Here is a 19,920-nt window from a genome sequence, read left to right as displayed (position 1 = left end):
TATGAACTACATGTTTTGTACAGCTGAGTTCAATTTCATCTAGACTTGATTCCTGTAGAGTCTGTAGATTAAAAATTACAACAACAACAAAAAAAAAAATCCTAAAATAGAACCTGCCCAATAACTTGAAGTAGGCCAAGGGATCTCAAAAAGTCACACACTGTGACCTGACGTAAAGAAAAAAAAAATATATATATATCCAAGAACAGATGAGAAGCAACATGCCAGGGTGAATGGTTTGCAAAACCATTTTTACTACTCTGGTCCTCCAGCCAATCATAATGAGAAACATTGACCACATTTGTTTTATCAGCTGATTTGGGGAATCAGCAGATGAAGGATTCACCAAGATCCTGTTAGAACAACTCTGAAACCTGGAAAGCACAAGAAATAGCACAAATTCAAAAGTTCACTCTGTTCACAGCCACACAGTGCTTGTTAAAATTTCAAAAAATTCCACTTAACTCCGGGCACACACAGCTGCTAATTGCAGGCTCAAGTTTACTCTGTTGTGCTATCACATCAGTTCAAGTTTATGCGGGTGTTACTGTTATGTACAGAAGGTGCGGGAATTTATAGCTGACACCAGTAGGCTATTACAAAAATACGGATTCATTCCGTATTTTGGCGGTTACAAATGCTAAGGCAACCAAACCCGTCGTGAAAAACCTCCTGCTGCCTGCAGGGGGTGCTGTCACGGTTGCTTAGAGACAGACTGCCCCCGGTGCGTTGCTCACTGTCTGCGCGCTTTTTAAACGGCCTCACCGGGGCCTCACCACGTCGTCGGAAGCGAAAACTTGCAAAAATACAGACGTGAGTAGGAAGATGCACATCCCTGGCTGAACAGCGTCAGTGAGCATAAATACCAGGCAAATTTGAAAATGTAACATAATGTTATGATTCAGCTTCCTGTTGTGCTTTCAGCAGAATATTCTGGGTTGATTGTCTTGGATGTTGAGTTTAAATTATTACTAATTAACTCTTAGCCAATTTTATGTTTAATAGATTAACTGTTATTTTGTATGGTTATATATGGTATTTATTTCTGATTTAGAGTAAAAAGATTTTAAACAAGGAATACAATATGCAGTGCCACCATTGCATGTTTTTTTTAAACCAGGCCAACTGGTTAAAAAAAAAGTTGCCTAATTGACTCAATATTTTACTTTACTTAAATTTTATTTGAATTAGTTGACTAAAAATAAAACCATTCTGATGACTAAATTATGTCTACAACTAAATGGTATTTTAGTCAACAGGCTAAGGCTAAAACTAAATAAAAATTTGCTGTCAAAGTGAACACTGCATTAGTATCAGTGGTGTTTTGGGTTGGACCAAATTTTACACAACCTGTAGCCATTGGTCTTCATGGTCTTCACTTATTCATAAAAGCATACAATGTGGAAAAGGGTTAATATTGTTCCAACAGCTATCAAAAATTAATCTCCACACTGTAATTTATCTCTCAGCATCATGTCACATAAAAAAAGATACTATCTCGCGACAAACACAATCAGCCCATACTCATTTATTAGGGTTGTTCGTGTGTGATAAGAAACATGAACAGTCCAAATCGTGCAGAATCACTGTCTTATTAAAACTATTACACAACCGATTGATCAGAAAATCACACGAAGGAAAACAGATTTGACTCCTAAACCCCCCCCCCCAAAAAAAAACCCCAAATCAAAACAAAAACAACAAGGAAGATAAAAAAGGTTACGTTTCCCACGAAGCAGAGTCCAGCCTGTGCCGGATGCTCAGCAGAGCCGTGACAGATGCTGCCACCGCTTCCTTCAGCTGAGGTCATTCACACACCGTAATGTTTGCATTTCAGCCTGAATACAGTAAATGAACCATCCACAGGACGTCTGACCAATCTCAACACTTTGATTCTTCATTCATCTTTGTAGTCATAGAATTTTTTTTACTTTTATTTTTTTATTTTTTGCTATTTCAGGATGACTCGGATTGAATATGTTTAGTCTTTTCTGACATTCTTTTTCTCTTTTGTTTTTCTTCATTTCTAGTAGTGTCTGAACAATTCCCTGGAAGTTCACGTGTCTGCTCCTTCCTGTAAAAAAGCTACTTTACTTCCACTCTATAAAAACAATAATGTGTCCTGACCACATCCTCCAATGCACTGAAAGTCGCGCCCACAGATATCAGTGGGAACAATGATCAAAGGGTAAGGCAGGCGTCCAGCAGTTTCATGAAACAAGGACCTCATCATAATTACTGTTAATAATTACAGTTGTGATAAGCAGCTGAGGGGGCATTTATTGATGGCAGAAGAGTCTGAGGTCCCAGTTGATCCCTGGCTGCTGGAACGAGAGCAACAGAGCAAGGAAGCTTACAACTGAGGAGTGTATGAGGTATGTGGAATAATAAATCACTATGTATTTAATGGGAATATATATATATATATATATATATATATATATAGCTAAAAGTAATAATATAAAATTCTTTGGCAGTTTTTTGAATGATTTATGCATGAAATTCAAAATTTGTTCTATTCTAACATATTTTTTTATTGCTGAAATGTGTGTGTTTTTTGTTAGTAAAAATATTTTTTATCATTTTTTTTGGATTAAAAGGTAAAGAAAATGTCATGCAGCGTGACTGACAAAAAGAACAATGATTATTTAAAAACAAGATGAAAGCCTCAGCAGGAATTTAAATCTAATTAGATCTAATTTTAGTAATACTGAAAGAGCAAAAAGTCAGATTTCTAGTAAATAAGATTTTTTTTTTTTTGGCTTTATAACAGTAAGAGTGACTGATGGCATGAGGTAAAGTCCAGTTATTCTAGGGAAGATTTCGCATTTTAGTCTAAAAAAATTTACTGTGAATTTCATCGGCTATATTCTACATTTAATCAACTAAAATGACAGAAACTAAAATGACCCATTTGTAACTAGAACTACATGGTTCTGCCCCCCCCCCCCCAAAAAAAAAAGAAGAAGAAGCTGACTCAGACTAGACTCAGACTAAATACAAAGTTGCTGTAATAAGTGAGCATCGGTTACAATTCCAGGCGCTCCTCTCTGATTGGGAGCTAAAACAGAGGCTGTCAAATCACATCGCCTGGTTTTGGTGTTCTGTCTGAATCTGAGGATCTGGAGCTTCTGCTGCTCGCTGTTACTCATCTTTGAAAAGTGACGTTCAAAGGTAGCGCATGTTTTCTCCTCCTGACCTAATGTGATTATTAGGCCTTAGAGTCACATAGCGGGCAGCAGCGGTCCTCCAAACAGCAAAGGCAGCATGATGCGAGCAGGAGCCAGGGATTATGTGGTGGCCAGGCCGCTGTACTCTGAGGACTCATTCAACGAGGAGCATAAGAAGGTTTACAGGCATCACAAGACGGTTCTGGACCACGTCAAGCAGTACTTCAGGTACGGAATACACACACCTTTGGTCTGAAAGAAACTTCTTTTTTTTTTTAAACCATCAAATGTAGACAGTCAACAAAGGCACAGCTGGGTTCTGCACTATGAATTTCCACTTCAGGAGTTCACAAACTGTCACGTTTTTAAAAATCTCAAACTTAGTAAATGGCTAATCCAGCTTTTTTTTGTACATTTGAGTTGATGACATCACAAAAGGCGGAAACATTTGTCCAATTGGCTCTATCACAGAGCCAATTATCCGCCATTAGTAAATAACCTGGACAGAACACAAGTTAGCAACCTTGAAGGACGGATTTAATTAAAAACATGCAGCAAAGAACAAGAAGAAAAACAAACAAGAGTGAGAACTTCAAAGAGCTCTAATCAGGCCCCTTGTGTGATGTCATCAAAGATTGCAACTTTAACATTGAATTTTGGTCATTTCTGACTCACCCGTTCGGGTGCATTTTTTTGCGATGTTTAAGTGCCAAACCCCCTGAAGTACATAGAGCCTTTAAACCTTGTTTGGCTTCTAAAAAGCAAACAAGTTAAAGTTGAGTTTCTTACTTCAACCATCCAGCCAGGCTCCATATTCTAAACATCACACATTTTATATTCGATCAGGGTTCGCTGTCTGATATCAATTTCCCCGCTGTGGGACAATAAAGCGCATTTCTGTTCTATATTGGAAATGTAGGAAAAGTAAATGTTTAATCACAAAGTCACAGGTCAGAAGATTAACAAACTTGTCCCAGTTTATTGTCTTGTAGGAGGAATTTTCCACTAACATACCCTAATATTAATTCTCAAAACTAATTCTAAAAGATCAAAATTGTTCAGAATAGATTTAAATCTAAAGACGTTTTGGCAATTAAAAAACCCCCCAACATATTTCATATAAGTCAATATTTACTAAAAATGTTTTTACTTTCTTTCACTCTAGTCATATAATATGTCGTTTACCATTATTTGGATTTAGGACAAATAACACATCATACCCATTAATGAATGTTCAATAAATTCACATGAGATTCTGAAAACTTTCAGCTGTTGAAATGTTCATCTTCTATAGATGAGAAAGTAATCACATCTTTATTTTTGCCATATTAATGTAACAGACTTAATCTAAAACCAATTAAATTGCAATTTTGTCCAAAATATTCCATCATAACATGAAAAAATGCATTCACTTTGACATTTTTTTGTAATTTTACATAAAAAAAAAAACCTTCTGTGGTATTTAAAAGTACCTAGGTTGTCTGGGATGTGTCTCTACAAGCATGAGCCAAGTTTTTAGGACATTTTCTGCCTTTCTTTTCCATCCACAAGGTCAACCATTGCTCTCATTAATCAGGCCTTTACAGATGACTGAATTGAACCAGAGAGTTTCTTATCACACCAGGAGAAACAAAAATCTGTGGTCTAATTGACATTTAAAACTCCAAGCATGTTTTCTTGGCTAATAGCAATCCAAGTAGGTAAAGACAATGAGTGTAGGGATGAATTATGTTGTATACAGACTTATTTTCCTGATAACTGGACATTATTAAAAAACACAGAAAGTGGATTATGGCGCAAATGACGGAATATTGTTTCTGAAGTGATTGTACCTCCCTTAACTCAGCAAACCCCCGCCCACAACACAGCTGCAGACGTTTTTGCCAGCATTACTCAAAAATGCAAGTAAAAAGATTTGATTATGGCTGGTAAATACTGTAGTGTGTTTTAGCCACTTAAACATTCATCGAACCCGTCCAGGCAGTGACCGTCTTGCCTGCGTTTCTGTTTCGTCCGGCCTCAGATGTGACGCCAAACGGGCCAAGAACGCGGCTCTCTCCCTGCTGCCGATCATCGGCTGGATGAAAATCTACAGAATCAAAGAGTGGCTGGTCAGTGACATCGTGTCTGGTGTCAGCACAGGACTGGTGGCTGTCCTGCAAGGTAAGACTCAACGGCGCGTTCAGCGAGTCCCAAACAAACGCAGCAAAAGAAGACTTCATCCTGATTGGATAGCAGCAGGTTAAACGGTCCAGACGACTAGCAGGCTAGACTAAGGGCTGATGTGATTTGGTTACTCATTAATGTAAAATGTGAAGTGAAAACACTTCCTGTGGCAATTAGTTTTCCTCTGAATGTGCACATGCAACAAACATACCCAGAAGTGGATTGGTAAATGTTCAGCCACTCTGCTTACCCACATCTCTGAGTGGACAATGGCTGGTTGTCTTAATTTAAGGAATGTTGATGATCCTGATGTCATGCTGTTGTAATACACACAGCTGTTTGTCTCTTTTCAAACAAAGGTGTCCTCATTGGTTCATTCCCACCTAATATTTAGCCCAAATTTATGACTGATGCCTGCCGAGTTCAGGAATAACTTGGTAATTTTTGACCTTAAACAGCATTGCAAAATAGACTTTAGTGATAATATGACTATAAAAAGAGCAATGGTATTAATATCAATAAACATAACTATTCAGACGTGATTTGGATGTGTTGGATGCTGTGAAGCAAGCTATAAAAGTCCAAAGGTTTTTAATGATCCTTTGATAAGCTACAGATTGGGTTGGTTTTAATTGGTGTTGTGTTTGGAACGCTGCTTTGGCAGTAAAGGTTCTGATGGAATAGAGATAGAATAAAGGTTTCACCACACACCTCAGTGAGTGTTCACTCTTCTGGCCCCCTCTCTTGAGGAGTACCTCAAGGCTCTGCTGACGGGTCCATACTTTTCTGTCTGCATGCTGTTGTATAGCTGTATGTAAAGGAAGCACTACAGCTACACAGATGACACCCATATTTATATATAATTAGTGTTATGCAAAATCCAACGTAGGGTAGCTTTGATCTTTCTCAGTATTAATGATTACAAAAAATAAATAATTATTTTTAATGGTTCTCATAAAGCTCCTAAATTGAAACTGGGTCATCTAGAGACATTCATAAAATCCCGTCTCAAAACCTTTCGGGTAATATTCAACTGTGATGAACAAAAATGGTCAAATAAAATTAAAAATAAAAACTAAAAAAAGCGAAAAATATTTCTTTAAACTTCGGTTTGTATCGAAGAAAAAAAAAGTTTCTCAATGACATTCAAAAGTCATTAAATTATTTGTGTGGGGTTGACAGGCCTCGTTGTCATGGCCTCATCGGATCCAGGATGCAGAAACTTATTTCCTTAGCGTATGGCTCGCTGACCTCACTTCCTTTAAAATTTCATTTCCAAAAAATAAATAAATAAATAAAACAACCATATTTTCCTCTCAGTATTTTATCATATTACAAATTAGTAAGGGTTTTATTACCTTTCCTATTTAATATAATGTGTAATCAAAGCTTTTTCTTTTGCCATCTAATGTACTCTTCTGGTCATCAGCTGTCGTTTCTAATGAGCCTTTAAAATAAACGGAACCTGCTTTGGCTAAAAGACATTACCAACGTACTGTAACTCTGTTAACGTTTGTCATTGTTGTGTTGCAGGTCTTGCCTACTGCCTGCTGGCCTCTCTGCCTCCCTGGTATGGACTCTTTGCTGCCTTCTTTCCAATCATCACCTACTTTTTCTTGGGCACCTCTCGACACATCTCAGTAGGTAAGGCTGACATTCAGCAAACAATTTGTCTGTGAAAAACTGAGTTCTCTACTTTGTACTCTCAAAGAAACCATTCCATTTATTTCTCCCATTAGTTAAGTATTTTTGATGAGTTGTGAAAATAATTAAATATTTCACTGTACATAATTTTCTAGAATGCCATAGTGTTCTAATAGCATTAAAAGATCTAAAAACTCCATCCAAAAACCAATTAGTTGAGCTGGCACAGAGTAAAATGCAGTGGTCTCCATCAGACGTCCCTAGAGGTCACCTGATGAAGACCACAGGATCTCAGATTTATCTCCCACAGCCTGGGAGTTTGAAAAGGTTTCATAATCTGATGTTGTGCAGCAGCTGATCCTCTAGCTCAGGGGTGTCAAACTCCAGTCCTCGAGGGCCGCAGTCCTGCAACTTTTAGATGTGCCTCTGCTGCAGCACACCTGAATAGAATAATTAAGGCTCTGGAGAACTGGTCTACACAAGGTGGAGGTAATTAAACCATTTCATTCCAGTGTTTTGTACCTGTGGCACATCTAAAAACTGCAGGACACCGGCCCTCGAGGACTGGAGTTTGACACCCCTGCTCTAGCTTCTGATCAATGGAAGACTTCCCTGAAATGGGACGTCATACTCAAAAGACAAGTCTCTTTTTATTGCTGCTCTGTTTAAGGTTCCATTCATACCAGCCCTGTTTAGTCTGCTTTAATCCATCTCTAGTTTGTTTGCCCAGTTTGTGAACTTTTGTGAACGTGCAATCGAGCTCTCATGCAACCCAAAAGATGTGGACTCTGGTCCAGCTAAAAACTTGTTTTTAGATTTTGGTTTCGTTGAAGTGAATTCCAGTGCTGTTCGAACGCCAAGCACACCAGAGAGCGCTCTAAAAACAGGAAGTGAAATCCAACGCAGAGCATTCTACGATCTAAACAAACGTGTGAGTTTAATCGCTAGCAGAAGAAATGGTTTGTGGTCAATGTGTAGACAAAAGAGAAATGCTACAACCTGTAAAATCTGACGCCACTCCCTTTATTTTTTATATTTTGTGAAGAAATAATTTGCGCCCAGTTTCTTCTTCAGAGGTTTTTGTATCATTTCCTTCAGTGGTTGTTGGTGCAGCACCACCACAGGCGAGGGGTGAAACAGGTTTTCCAAAGGGTTTGGTTCATTTGACAGGGAACAACGTCAGCTGAAAATGTAACAAAGATTGCAATTTTGACCCCAAGCAAATCGAATCTGCACTCTCATTTCTGCACAATCTACACACTCTTGGTGTGGCAGGAAACATGGAGAACAGGCAGAGATGATTAAAATATGTGAGACTTAAGCACCCAAAGTTCCAGTCCTTCAGGATGACGAGTCTTTACCTTCTTCCCGTTGCTAGTTGATGGAGCAGTTGATGTCTGGTAAAATGTTGACAGGAAGAAAAAAAAAAGGAATCAAGATCATCTACAAACCTATCAGTTTCAATCTAGGTACTGCCTAAAGCAGCTACAACAAAAGAACCAAGCTTCAGAAGCATAAAGAGAGAAACAGAAAGGTTAGGATGTAGCAGGAGCTGATGAACAGACCAGGCCAACTACAAATAAGTCTTTATACGTCATATCAAGGCGAACACTCAAGCAATTGAACTATACGCTCCACTACATTTCTATTCTGCAGGTCCTTTTCCAGTCTTGTGTCTGATGATTGGCTCGGTGGTGACTAGGCTCATCCCAGACGAAGGGCCAGCTGCCAACATCACTGGGTTCACAGGTCTGACGGTAGACGAGCAGAGAGTGTTGGTGGCCTCCTCTGTGACCTTCCTCGTTGGCATCATGCAGGTCGGAAAGCTTTTTACCCTTTTAGTTCATTACGTCAGTATCTACTGTACATGGAAAATAACAGACAGAAAAGATCCAATGTTCTACATCCACGTTTTAGTCAGTGAATACATCCAAACCAAGGTTGTTGTTTTATTTCCCAACACTTTTATGGCACCAGAAACGACATGTCATTCAGACTTGGCAAGAGGACTTGTCTCTGCCGAAAGGAGCTACTGAGCTGATCTTGATAGGAGCTGTTAATGGGAAGCCACAGTGGCAAATGAAAGTTAAATGTTCATGTGACAGTGGCTTAGTGGACTTAACAGGTCAAGTTAAGTTTATTTGTGTGGCACATTTCAGCAACAAGGCAGTAGAAAGTGCTTCACACCTTCAAGTCGAACCTTGAAGCAGATGGGATGTAGAATCAGAACATCACACACCGGGGCTGCAATTTCTATGAGTTGTTCAAAATTGGACTATAACATATTCCAAAATGTATTTCTGGTCCAAAGAATCTTGGCTTTCACTAAGAGGCTCATTGTCTCTTAATGAACCATCAGTCTCTTTTTCCTGTTGTTTGTTTGACATAAACAACATGAAAACATCTCTTACACAGTACTAACAAGTGCCCAGTTAGAGTATTTTTCTTATAGCAGACAATGAAATGAAAATGACTTTAAATTATTGGTGAAATTGGGTACAAAGCATTCCTCTCAGAATTCCCTCACTCAGCTCCTTCAGACTAGCCAGCAGCAATTAGCCAACACCTAATAGAACTGCACAACTATTGAGCTCATTCTAGGAGCTACTACTCAATTCAACACTGATAAAAACCTTTCTAAAGGGTTAACAGAGGAGCCATGTTGTGATGACATCCTGAAGGTGGAGCTTCAGAAAAGAGCAGGATATTTTAAAGAGACAGAGACAAAATTTCCTAAACTGCCACCATGTGTCTGGAAAATATACAATACTGCCCTTTTAAGGTTCCATGCACTATGAACACTTCAGTAACTGTATGAGCAAGTAAACATGAACTCGTTTAATTTTTTAACAGAATTAATTTGTGTATGTGACACCATTCGTTCTGTACAGAGACATGCCTTAAAATTAAAGTTGTGTGGTGAAATGTGGAAAATGACTCATTCAGAATATTTCGAACATCTTTAATGTTCTAAGAAAATTCAGTTGGATTTCTGTTTGTTTTCCAGCTGGCAATGGGGGTCCTACAGGTGGGCTTCGTGGTCATGTACCTGTCTGACACCCTGGTCTCTGGGTTCACCACAGCTGCTGCCATCCATATCCTTGTATCTCAGTTAAAGTTTGTGTTGGGGCTCCAGGTTCCTGGCATCAGTGGACCCCTCTCCATTATATATGTAATTACAAATTGTTCCGTCGTTTTCTCACCCTAACGTTGGAAAGGGAGCGACGAGGCAGTGTATCCCTTGAACTCCTGTTGTGTTTTTCAGACTCTGGAGATCATCTTCAACAAGATCACGTCCAGCAACGTGTGTGACATTGTGATCTCCCTCGTGATCATGGTGGCGGTGTTTCTTGTGAAAGAGCTAAATGACAGATACAAATCTAAACTGCCCGTTCCCATCCCGATAGAGGTTATCATGGTGAGCAAACGTTGTGAAACATCTTCCACAGTTATAACCGTTTTCTTATCTGACAGATGCAGTGATAGAACAGGTTTAGGTGTGGATTCATTTTATAACTGTAAATACCTTTTAAAGTGACAGAAGGTCACAAGGTTTCTGATGAGGTATTACAACTGGACATAGAAAACTAAAACAAAAGCACATAATTAGACATCTTTATTTTTCCCTTAGTGGGGGAACAAATGAAGGATTATTAACTATATTACTCTAAATGTAATAAGACCAGTTATGCGTATCGTTTAGTTTTGACCCCCATGTTCCCTGTGTTCTCCCTAGACTGTTATTACTTGTGGAGTTTCTTATGCATTTGACTTCAAGAGCAGATATGGCATTGACGTTGTTGGAAAAATTCCCCTAGGGTGAGTAGAAATTGTTCTATCTTGCATTTACTTTGATTGGCTAAAAAATGGGCAGAATACTTTGCAGGCACGTGTTTTTGTTTTAATACTAATAGTATATGGATTACATTTGTCTGATGGATTGTGTGCTGCTTCAGATACGAGCCTCCAGTCGCCCCAAACCTTCAGGTCTTCCAGCACACGGCGATGGAAGCTTTCCCAATGGCTATAGTGGGTTTTGCTGTGGCCTTCTCTGTGGCAAAAGTCTATTCCATAAAACATGATTACACAATAGATGGAAACCAGGTATGCTGCAACAGTGACTAGATTAACGGTTTGGTATGCTTGTGATGTATACCTCTGTACCAAGACACGTTTTCTCTCGGACCTGGCTGCAGGAGCTGATCGCCTTCGGAGTTAGCAATATCTTTGGAGCGTCCTTCAAGGCCTTCGCAGCAAGTACAGCGCTTTCCAGGAGTGCGGTGCAAGAAAGTACAGGAGGAAAAACTCAAGTAAAGTACAACCCTCTAGCATCTCCAAAACAGAACTCTGTGAAATCATAGAGTGATTGCGAAAGTTTTTCCACATAAAATCCGTGCATGTTTTACTCTTAGGGCTTTAACTACAATCTAGTAATCTAGTTGTATAAACACTATTCCAAGGACACTCTACAAGTCCATCTGCATTTACTTCTCTTACAATATAAGGTATTATTTAGCCCTTCAAAGTAACATTTGATAGAGGAAAAATATTTCTTCTCTAGCTAATTGTCAGTAAAAGAATACATTTCAACATTTCCACACTCTCTCGTGGTCTCACTGCTGACTCTGTTGTTGCCATGACATCACCAGTGTTGTCACCTAATCTATTAGTTTACGATTGTTTTTTCCGTTACATATAATAATCCAATTGTTTCATAATCCGGGTGACATATTTCAATTAAAAGTGGTGACAGGCTTCAAGACAATGTCAATATGGACAAAATGTAAACATATGGTAGTCATGGTTACGCGTTTTAGAATTGCCATATTCACGTTGATAATCAATGCAAACACCTGCTGGGATTAATATCCTTTGCATTCTTTCAAAGCTTTTTGTTTCTCTGTTGCTAGATTATAATATTTTCTCCTTTTAAAAAATATTTTTAGTCACTTGAAATCATTTACAAATCCTTACAAATATGCTTCTGATTGTTTTAGTTGTGTGGATTTCCCAGTCTGATGCTTTTTCTGTATTTTTTCAGATCGCTGGTTTACTATCAGCTATTATAGTGATGATTGTCACTTTGGCTATTGGATATCTTCTCGAGCCTTTACCAAAGGTAAGAGCACTACAGTCTGCTAAAGCTGCGACACTGCCAAAGAATCAGGTCTCTGAAAGGAACTGTTGTCCCGGCGTTTTGACAGTCTGTGCTGGGGGCCGTGGTCATCATCAACCTGAAGGGCATGCTGATGCAGTTCAATGAAATTCCTTACCTGTGGAGGAGAGACAGGCCAGATTGTGTAAGACATCAGACAATTGAGTTATTTTAGGAAAAATGTTCACAGTTTTACCAACTGAGTTAATAAAGATCATTTAACAAAAACAAGTACTTCTTCTTGGCATGTATAGGTGGTGTGGATGGTCACCTGTGGAGCAGCCACCCTCCTGGGGCTGGATCTTGGATTGGCTGTTGGTCTTGGTGTAGAGTTGATCTGCGTCGTCCTCCGGATTCAGTTGTTAGTATCTTGCTATGGTCTACTTCCTGATGCAACAAAAAATCTAAATTACAACTGATAAATAAATACTACGATGCTCTAATATAATGCCACTAAATTAGCCTGTTGTAGAAATTTCAGCTGTTAATCCCAGCGGTCTGTGGATTTCCAAGAGTTTCTTTTATGTTACCATGCTAGCACAAAGCATGCTAACATACGGGTAGTGAGATGGCAGTTTTGGCAGACTTGAGCCCAGTGTTTCCCAATCATGTCAAAATTGGTATAAGCGTGAACAAATAAGCTTTTGAGTCTGTAACATAGCAAGTGAAGCAGTTATGCTAGCAACTGATAAACACAGTTGCTAGCAAGCAGATTTAGGAAGTAAAACTTTTATTGCGTTTCTGTTTTTCAGCCCTCGCTGCAGTGTGCTAGCCAACATTGAGGGGACAGAAATTTACAAAGACAGGAAGGACTACATCTGTGTAAGTTAGCCACATTTAGCCTTCCTTATATCTACCAGGCAGCAATCATGAGAAGTTGCATGAGATTTTGATACAAAACTTTAAACTTTAGCTACATTGTCACATTTAGACAGTTTACAACCAAGAAAACATTATATGTATCATTTTCTTTCTACGTTAGAATTAAACGCAACTTTGTGTCTGTCATATAAAATCCATGTGAGCTACATTGCTTTGTGGTTTTGATGCAACAAAATGCATTAAATTTCAAAGGGCATGGAAGCTATTGCACAACGCTGCTCCTCTTCTGTATACTCTACCACACATATACAATAACTTGTGCTTGGTGATCCTGATGTTCCACAGATAAATGAACCAGAGGGGGTGAAGATCTTCAGAATCCCGTCCCCAATCTTCTTCGCCAACATGGACTTCTTTAGGAACAAGCTAGTGGAAGCCGTAAGTTTCACCACGGCGTCCACGCGTTTCTTAAAAATATACACATTTATCTTGTATCCTTGTGTTTTCAGCTTGGCTTCAATCCTCTGAGAGTGTTGAAAAAAAGGAACAAAGCTCTGAGTAAGATCCGGAAACTTCTGAAGAAAGGCGACCTGCAGTGGACGTCAGTGAGTATAATTTGTTCAGCGACAACAACAGCACGAGACTTTCACTCGGATAAACCGTTCCACAGCACAATAAAAGGTTGAGCAACTCAGCCTCTGCACTGATATCGCCACCTTGTCTTGCTTTGACATAACACTGTGAATTTTTAACTGTGAAACATATCCAGCCTGTCGCTTTGGTGCCATTTTCAAATTCTCATCGTCATTTGAAAAATAGGAAGTGCATCTTGACATAGTTTGTACAAATAGCATAAAGAAAAAAGAAACACTGATTTGTTGACAGACCATGTCATTGCGTTGCAGAAAGGAAAAGACGGCACTGTAGAACTTCTACAGGATGGTTTATTGCTATCCTAAACTGGCAATAAACCAGTTTACGATGATATATTGCCATCCTAAACTGGTTTATTGCCAGTTTAGGATGTCAATATGTCATCCTAAACTGGCAATAAACCTGTTTAGGATGGTATATTGCCATCCTTTTTTTTTTTTTTTTTTTTACAAAAAAGTCTAATTGGAATGTATAGAATATGTTTGACATGTTATGACAACTTGTTCAAGCATCTTAAAATTTATTCAACAAACTGATTGATTTTATTTAAATGCAACAGTGCATATTAGATGTAGATAAATGTTCATTTCCATCTGTAGTGCCATAAAATAAACAACACAAGGTACAAACATTCATCCAATTTCATACATAAAAATAAGAAACACAGTTAAAACAAATGAGAACTATATATAGCATAGCATAACTTATGTGTAAATGTTGTGGCAGTAGACAAGTCAACAGAAACCAATACAGTTCAATCAATATGACATAAGCAACTGATAATGTAGGAAAAAGCAGATAATTATTCATAATCACTATCATGTAAACAAATCTAACGTCCGTATAAATCGAGTCATCCTCATTTGGAAAAGCCTCAATGGAACCGAGTGCTGATATGCTTTCTAGTAAACAGTGATAGATTTATTTCCTATTCAAGATCAAACAGTGTGAATGGGACACATCCTGACAGTACTCTTGCTTTTGTGATGTGCAGATAAAGATTTACAATGCTCTGATTGGGATTATCTTCCTCTATCTGTGCCAGTAATCCATAAAAAAAAAACAACACATGATCCCTTGTTACTTTGCTCTTCCAGAACATCCAAGACCAGGATGTAGTTTTCCCTCTGTGATTACAGTCAAGTTAAGAATACTTAACTTTAATAATGAATTAAATATGCAGAAAGAACCATGAGTCAAACAGATATCATTCCTCATATTGACATAAACTAAAACAATGTTTCTGTAATAACATTCTGATTGTTGAATCCAGCACTGAACGGTCATTAACAGACTCGTTGGTTACATTTCAAACTATTCATATTATTCACATTTTACAGTCGTGAAAAATGAGGAGATTATTGGTGTGTCTGACATGGACATTTAATATCACTTTGAACGATACTTTGTTTTACGTGGGTTTGTAGTTTGCACTGTAAAAAAAAAATCAGGCAGACAGACTAACAATTATTGAAAATGCAGTCAGTCTACTACAACTTGAGAACTTTCAACATAACATCCCAAAAACATTTCAAACATTCCATCCTTCATTTGCATGTAATAACGTCTCAAGTTGCATTTTTTTCCAGATATACTACAAAAAGTCTTCATTTTGGCAGGTTTCCCCATGAATGAATTAATTACATTCCACAAAAAAAAAAAAAAAATCCATGAATACTGAACTGTGAATAGATGGAGGAAAAACCCTGGTGTCATTTGAACTGTTGTTTTGTTACAAAATACAAAGTACAAAATGCCTTAAAAGCATCGCAGGTTTTGCATTTGGCGCCATAGCTGCAAGTAAAGACCCAGTAAGAAGGAATCTTTCTGCTGTTTTTCTCAATGTTTAAAATCTCCCTAATTAAAAATAAATCTGTTTTCCTGCTGCAGAAAGGGTTCATGAACACAACAAACAACTCCCTCGTGGACCCATTAGAAGACAGCGACAATGAGGAGCTGGACAAGCCCGTCGACTTCAAGGACCTTCCCATCCGCATCGACTGGAACGCCGAGCTTCCTGGCAACATTGTGGTTCCCAGGGTGGCCATCCACAGCCTGGTGCTGGACTTTGCTGCCGTCTCCTTTCTGGACATATCTGGACTGAAGGGACTCAAAACCGTGAGGGAATCTGTTTCCACTGATCCGATTGTCTTCTTTTTGCTCCCACCTTTTCCCCTACCACCTTCATGTCCTCTGTTTCCTCTGCAGTTGCTGAAAGAACTGGTCCGTGTTGAAGTTGAGGTCTACATCGTAGCTTGTGATCGTAAGTGTGAAACTCCGGTTGCGACAAGTTACAACCCCGTTAGCAGCATCGTCTTTAAAAAGTCCGTTTTCTCTGGTTCATCAATCGAAGAAACACAAGAAAAGAGACAGTAAAAGAGTTGATATCGGGTCAAAGTTCAGCTTTCAGCTGAACAATGACCCCAACAGACTGCCAGAGCTAAAACAGAATGGTTTAGATGTGTTAGAATGGCCCAGTCAAAGTCCAGATGTAAATCTGAATGAGAATGTGTAGCAAGTTCTTATTTCTGCAGATTCTCTCCATCCAATCTGACTGAGTCGAGTTGTTTTACCAAGAAGAATGAGCAAAAATTGTAGACTTCCAGTGCCGTCTTTCATTTGGATTTAAGTTGATAGTCTGATACGAATGTTGGAAGTTGAGTTTAAAGCATCACACCAAAACTAAAACCAGCTGATTTTGAAAAAGACAAAAACTGAAGCTCTCACGTCAAGAGAACGAGGACGTTTTGATGTAACTCTCCTTTCCTCTGAACCGCAGCGTACATCCTGGAGAAACTCCACAACTGTTGCTTCTTTGACGAGGAAGTTCAGCCCTCCATGTTCTTCCTAACGCTGCACGACGCCATGCTGCACATTTTGGAGAAACATCCAGAGACGACAGTGAGGAAAACAAACCAGGATAAGGTAAAAAAAATACCTTCTCATCAGATCACATCACGGTATGAAAGCTTGACAACCGTTTTCTAGATGTCTGACGTTAAATCAGACTAAACGCTTCCTGTTTTAGCTCAGTTAGGATTACCAACAGCACTCTGCATGCTAAACAAATGTTGCAGTTTTTCTTCTCTTTTTCTTTCTTACATTCTTCAAAAACTCTGAATTTTAGTATTTAGGTTGAATTGCATTAACTGTATGCTTTAGATTCAATGTTTCAGGAATGAATCCATAAACTTTTCTGGATTTGATTTTAAGTTCTGGAACTAAAATCTACACTCTGTGATGGTGACTGATGTTGCTGTTCTCATAACTAATCTGCTGCTATACTTAGGCTCATTGTCTATTTGGAAGACCAACTTTCACACACAGCTGATGTTTGAATTATTGCATCAGTATTCAGTCATCAGACAGAAATCTTTAATCTGGCTCTTTATACTGAAACTGGTTTTGGAGTGATGGCTTCTTCTTCTCTTTGTAGCCTTTAAGCCCGTTTTAGTCCAGGACTCCGATGTGGATTCTGAGGCTGTTTCTTTTACACCCAAACACGTTCACCTCTGGGTCACAGAACCCGTCTCCTTCCTGACCGGCTCAATGCTGGACGTTCTGTAACTATTTCAACGCGCAACCTCCTAACCTGTGGGAGGAAGCACACAATTCTCTTCCTGGTTTCTTCCCACGTCCCTGTGATGTCACACAAGGAAGCAGGACGCTCACAGGACGCTCAGGACGTTCGTAGTTTGTCCACAGGACAAACTACGAACGTCTAATTTGAAGGCAGAATTTAGCTGATAAAACGAACTGCAGTAATCCTAAGTGACCAAAAACTGGAAACGTCTTATGTCTTATGTTTGTATTTTTTTATTTTTATACAGCATGATTCAATCAAAATGTACAAATCTTGAATGTGTTCATGTTTCCCTACAGATACTAACAACAGTGACAGTCCACCATGGGAGCCTCAGTCTCAGGAGCAGAGATAAAAATGTAAGCTGACTTTGTTTTTTTCCAGCTGAAGCTTCCTGCTGTTGTAATCGTCCTGTACAGTCGGGTCATTGTCACTCAGTGTTTGAGTTTTGGGAAATATTTAACTTGTTTCATTTCATTCAGCTGTATGTAGGTCAAGGACAAAACACATAAAGCGCCACTCCAAAGAAATAAAACATGCCGACTTTATAAGCTCATGCTTCATTCAGTCTGTAAACAGAACACGAGTCTCTTTCTAGTAGCAGCACATCATCTAAATGTAAAAGCAAAGTAATAATCTGTTAGGTTAGTTTTTACATAGAAACTTTAAAAAGTTGTCATCTCTGTTTATATGTTTGTCACATAAAACCTTTATAAAGGTTTTATGTGACACAAAATGTCACATATTGTGAACAAAATGTGAACAATACATGTGCAACTCTTGTCTTGCAGGGTCCAGTGCCAGCTGCAGAGACCAGGTTCTAACCGGGACAAAAGACGAAATCAATAAACGAAACGGCAAAAAGAAAAGAAGACTATATATTTTATACATTGCTTTATTTATCACGCCTAATTAATATACGTTTTAGAGATTACGGTTTAAATGATTGTAAGATCATTGCGAAAAGGTAAATCCATATTGCATTGGGTGATAAAGAAATGTAAATACAATCCCAGATTAACAGCACATGATGAATTCTGAAAAACTAAACGCAAGCGTGAGAAGACGGAATCCACCTCATGGTGGCGCTAGCAGGAACAACACCTACTGTCTTCGTCCCACATCATTCTGAATGTCTGCAGGAACCGATTGATGCACATTTCTCCTAACACCACATCAGTTAATATCAGTCAGGTTTAGATTTGAACTTTGACTGGGCCGTTCTGTTGTCTTTCAGCCATTTGAGCCGATTTAAGTGAAACTTTAGCTCCTGGCTTCACGTTTTGTTTGTTTTCTGCCAAACAGAAAACAAACTGTCTGTGTGTTACAGTCAAGCAACAACAAACAGACCCAATTCCAGTTCAGGTCCATGGAGTCCAGATTCACCTTGGGAGAGAATTTACAGTTTTTAGACATCTTTCAAACAAAGACGTTTGCACATGGCTCTATAACTCTTCCCAGACTGATGGGCAGCAGCAGTTGTTTCCCTGAGGTCATCGACGACGTCTTGGCATCGTGTTAACACACACCTGGATGCTCCAGGACTGCAAACATCCACGACTCAAACTGAAATTTAAAAACACTTTATTGATCCCAAGGGGAATATAGATGTCATATCAATTAGAAATTTGTGGGTGTTATTGTAGAGTGATGGCTGTGGGCAGGACTCCTGCTTTTATCAGGTTGTGACACTGATGATGATCAGTTACACAATGAATTCCTGTAAAACATTTTATGTATCATGTCTGTTGTTTATCTAAGCTTGTATTTACCAAATTTTAAGGTTGTTTTTTTTATATAAGAAAATGTTTTGTGTGATTGTTTCTGTGTGAGAAACATTATAGGACCTAGATGAGGTGCAGATATAAATATATCCATTCCATGTAGATCATGAATTTAAGAGTTTGTTTTTAGTTTTTTTTATATATATTGTTGTACATAGAAAATATTGTTATACCATTCAAGTAAGTGTACTGTTTTATTACAAAAACCATATACTGTTTTTTATACTGTAAACACTTAATTTGTCGATCATTTTTGTTGTAATAATGAATCTAAAAACATGAATAATTTTGCCAAACTTTTGTTACAGCTCTGTTCTGTGATCAAAATTAAAAAGAATCTTTATATAATTTACTTTTATTGGCCTTTTTTGTGCTCATGAATATTTTACAATATGATAAGGAATGAGAGACATACTATAAAAACTTCTATGGTAGTATATTTAACTCTTAACTCTGCTACAGCAGGGCAACTTTGTCAAAGTGATTATATAAAATTCATTATTCCTCACAAACTGCGACAACATAAAACAATCTACTTTTTCTTTTTTCCACACTAAAGCACCACAAAGCCATGACAAAAATGTACACATAAAAAAATAAAATGTCAGAGAAAAGTTATTGTTTCCAATGAAGAAAAAAAATTCAGCAAATTCTTTGGGGGAGAATATGCAGTGGACTTCCAGCTATTCACAGATTCTCCAAATTTGTGGGTTATTTTTGTGGAACTTAACTCCAAAACTTCACTTTCTTTCTACCATGACATTCTAGAAAAAAAGTGGTCCCAAAAATAACTCCCTGTGGAATCCCACATAGGATTGTAGCACCATCAAATGTAAATCCTTTAATCTTGTTATCAATTAATATGTTTCTAAAACCACTAGAAATTTGTTCCTGACAAGCCTTAGTTCAGGTTTTTGTCTGTGGTTATCAACATCATAAGCC

At 38.3% G+C, this 19,920-nt stretch overlaps 1 protein-coding gene across 7 annotated transcripts; it reads left to right on the top strand.

Annotated features, from left to right (window-relative positions):
* Positions 1-711: 711 nt before the first annotated feature.
* On the top strand, positions 712-19,182 carry LOC122826507 (chloride anion exchanger-like). 7 transcript variants are annotated; one of them, XM_044108464.1, is made up of 23 exons: positions 712-813; positions 2,034-2,188; positions 2,255-2,375; positions 3,216-3,398; positions 5,194-5,333; positions 6,870-6,980; positions 8,637-8,797; positions 9,988-10,152; positions 10,246-10,398; positions 10,717-10,799; positions 10,937-11,084; positions 11,177-11,290; positions 12,022-12,099; positions 12,185-12,280; positions 12,390-12,496; positions 12,888-12,957; positions 13,303-13,395; positions 13,467-13,562; positions 15,502-15,729; positions 15,820-15,874; positions 16,391-16,536; positions 17,494-17,553; positions 17,986-19,181. In XM_044108464.1, exons 4-23 carry the CDS (start codon positions 3,268-3,270, stop codon positions 18,016-18,018), a joined length of 2,268 nt encoding a protein of 755 aa, XP_043964399.1. In that variant the 5' UTR covers positions 712-813; positions 2,034-2,188; positions 2,255-2,375; positions 3,216-3,267; the 3' UTR covers positions 18,019-19,181. The 7 variants fall into 7 exon arrangements, with proteins under 7 accessions (XP_043964399.1, XP_043964404.1, XP_043964398.1 ...); XM_044108469.1 differs by having other exon boundaries at positions 2,031-2,188; positions 2,268-2,375; XM_044108463.1 differs by having other exon boundaries at positions 2,031-2,188.
* The last annotated feature ends 738 nt before the right edge of the window (positions 19,183-19,920 follow it).

This window comes from Gambusia affinis, linkage group LG23 (assembly GCF_019740435.1).
Source record: "Gambusia affinis linkage group LG23, SWU_Gaff_1.0, whole genome shotgun sequence".
NCBI lineage: Eukaryota > Metazoa > Chordata > Actinopteri > Cyprinodontiformes > Poeciliidae > Gambusia > Gambusia affinis.
The sequence above is the reverse complement of the archived record's forward strand: the minus strand, read 5'-3'. Positions and strand labels throughout refer to the sequence as shown.

What these genes read in the sequence shown, in the direction of transcription:
- LOC122826507 (XM_044108464.1), top strand. Translation starts at nt 3,268, where the DNA reads ATGATGCGAGCAGGAGCCAGGGATTATGTGGTGGCCAGGCCGCTGTAC. An exon ending in GTTGGAAAAATTCCCCTAGG is followed by an intron (nt 10,800 to 10,936) that starts GTGAGTAGAAAT and finishes GTGCTGCTTCAG; the next exon opens with ATACGAGCCTCCAGTCGCCC. An exon ending in ACACAATAGATGGAAACCAG is followed by an intron (nt 11,085 to 11,176) that starts GTATGCTGCAAC and finishes ACCTGGCTGCAG; the next exon opens with GAGCTGATCGCCTTCGGAGT.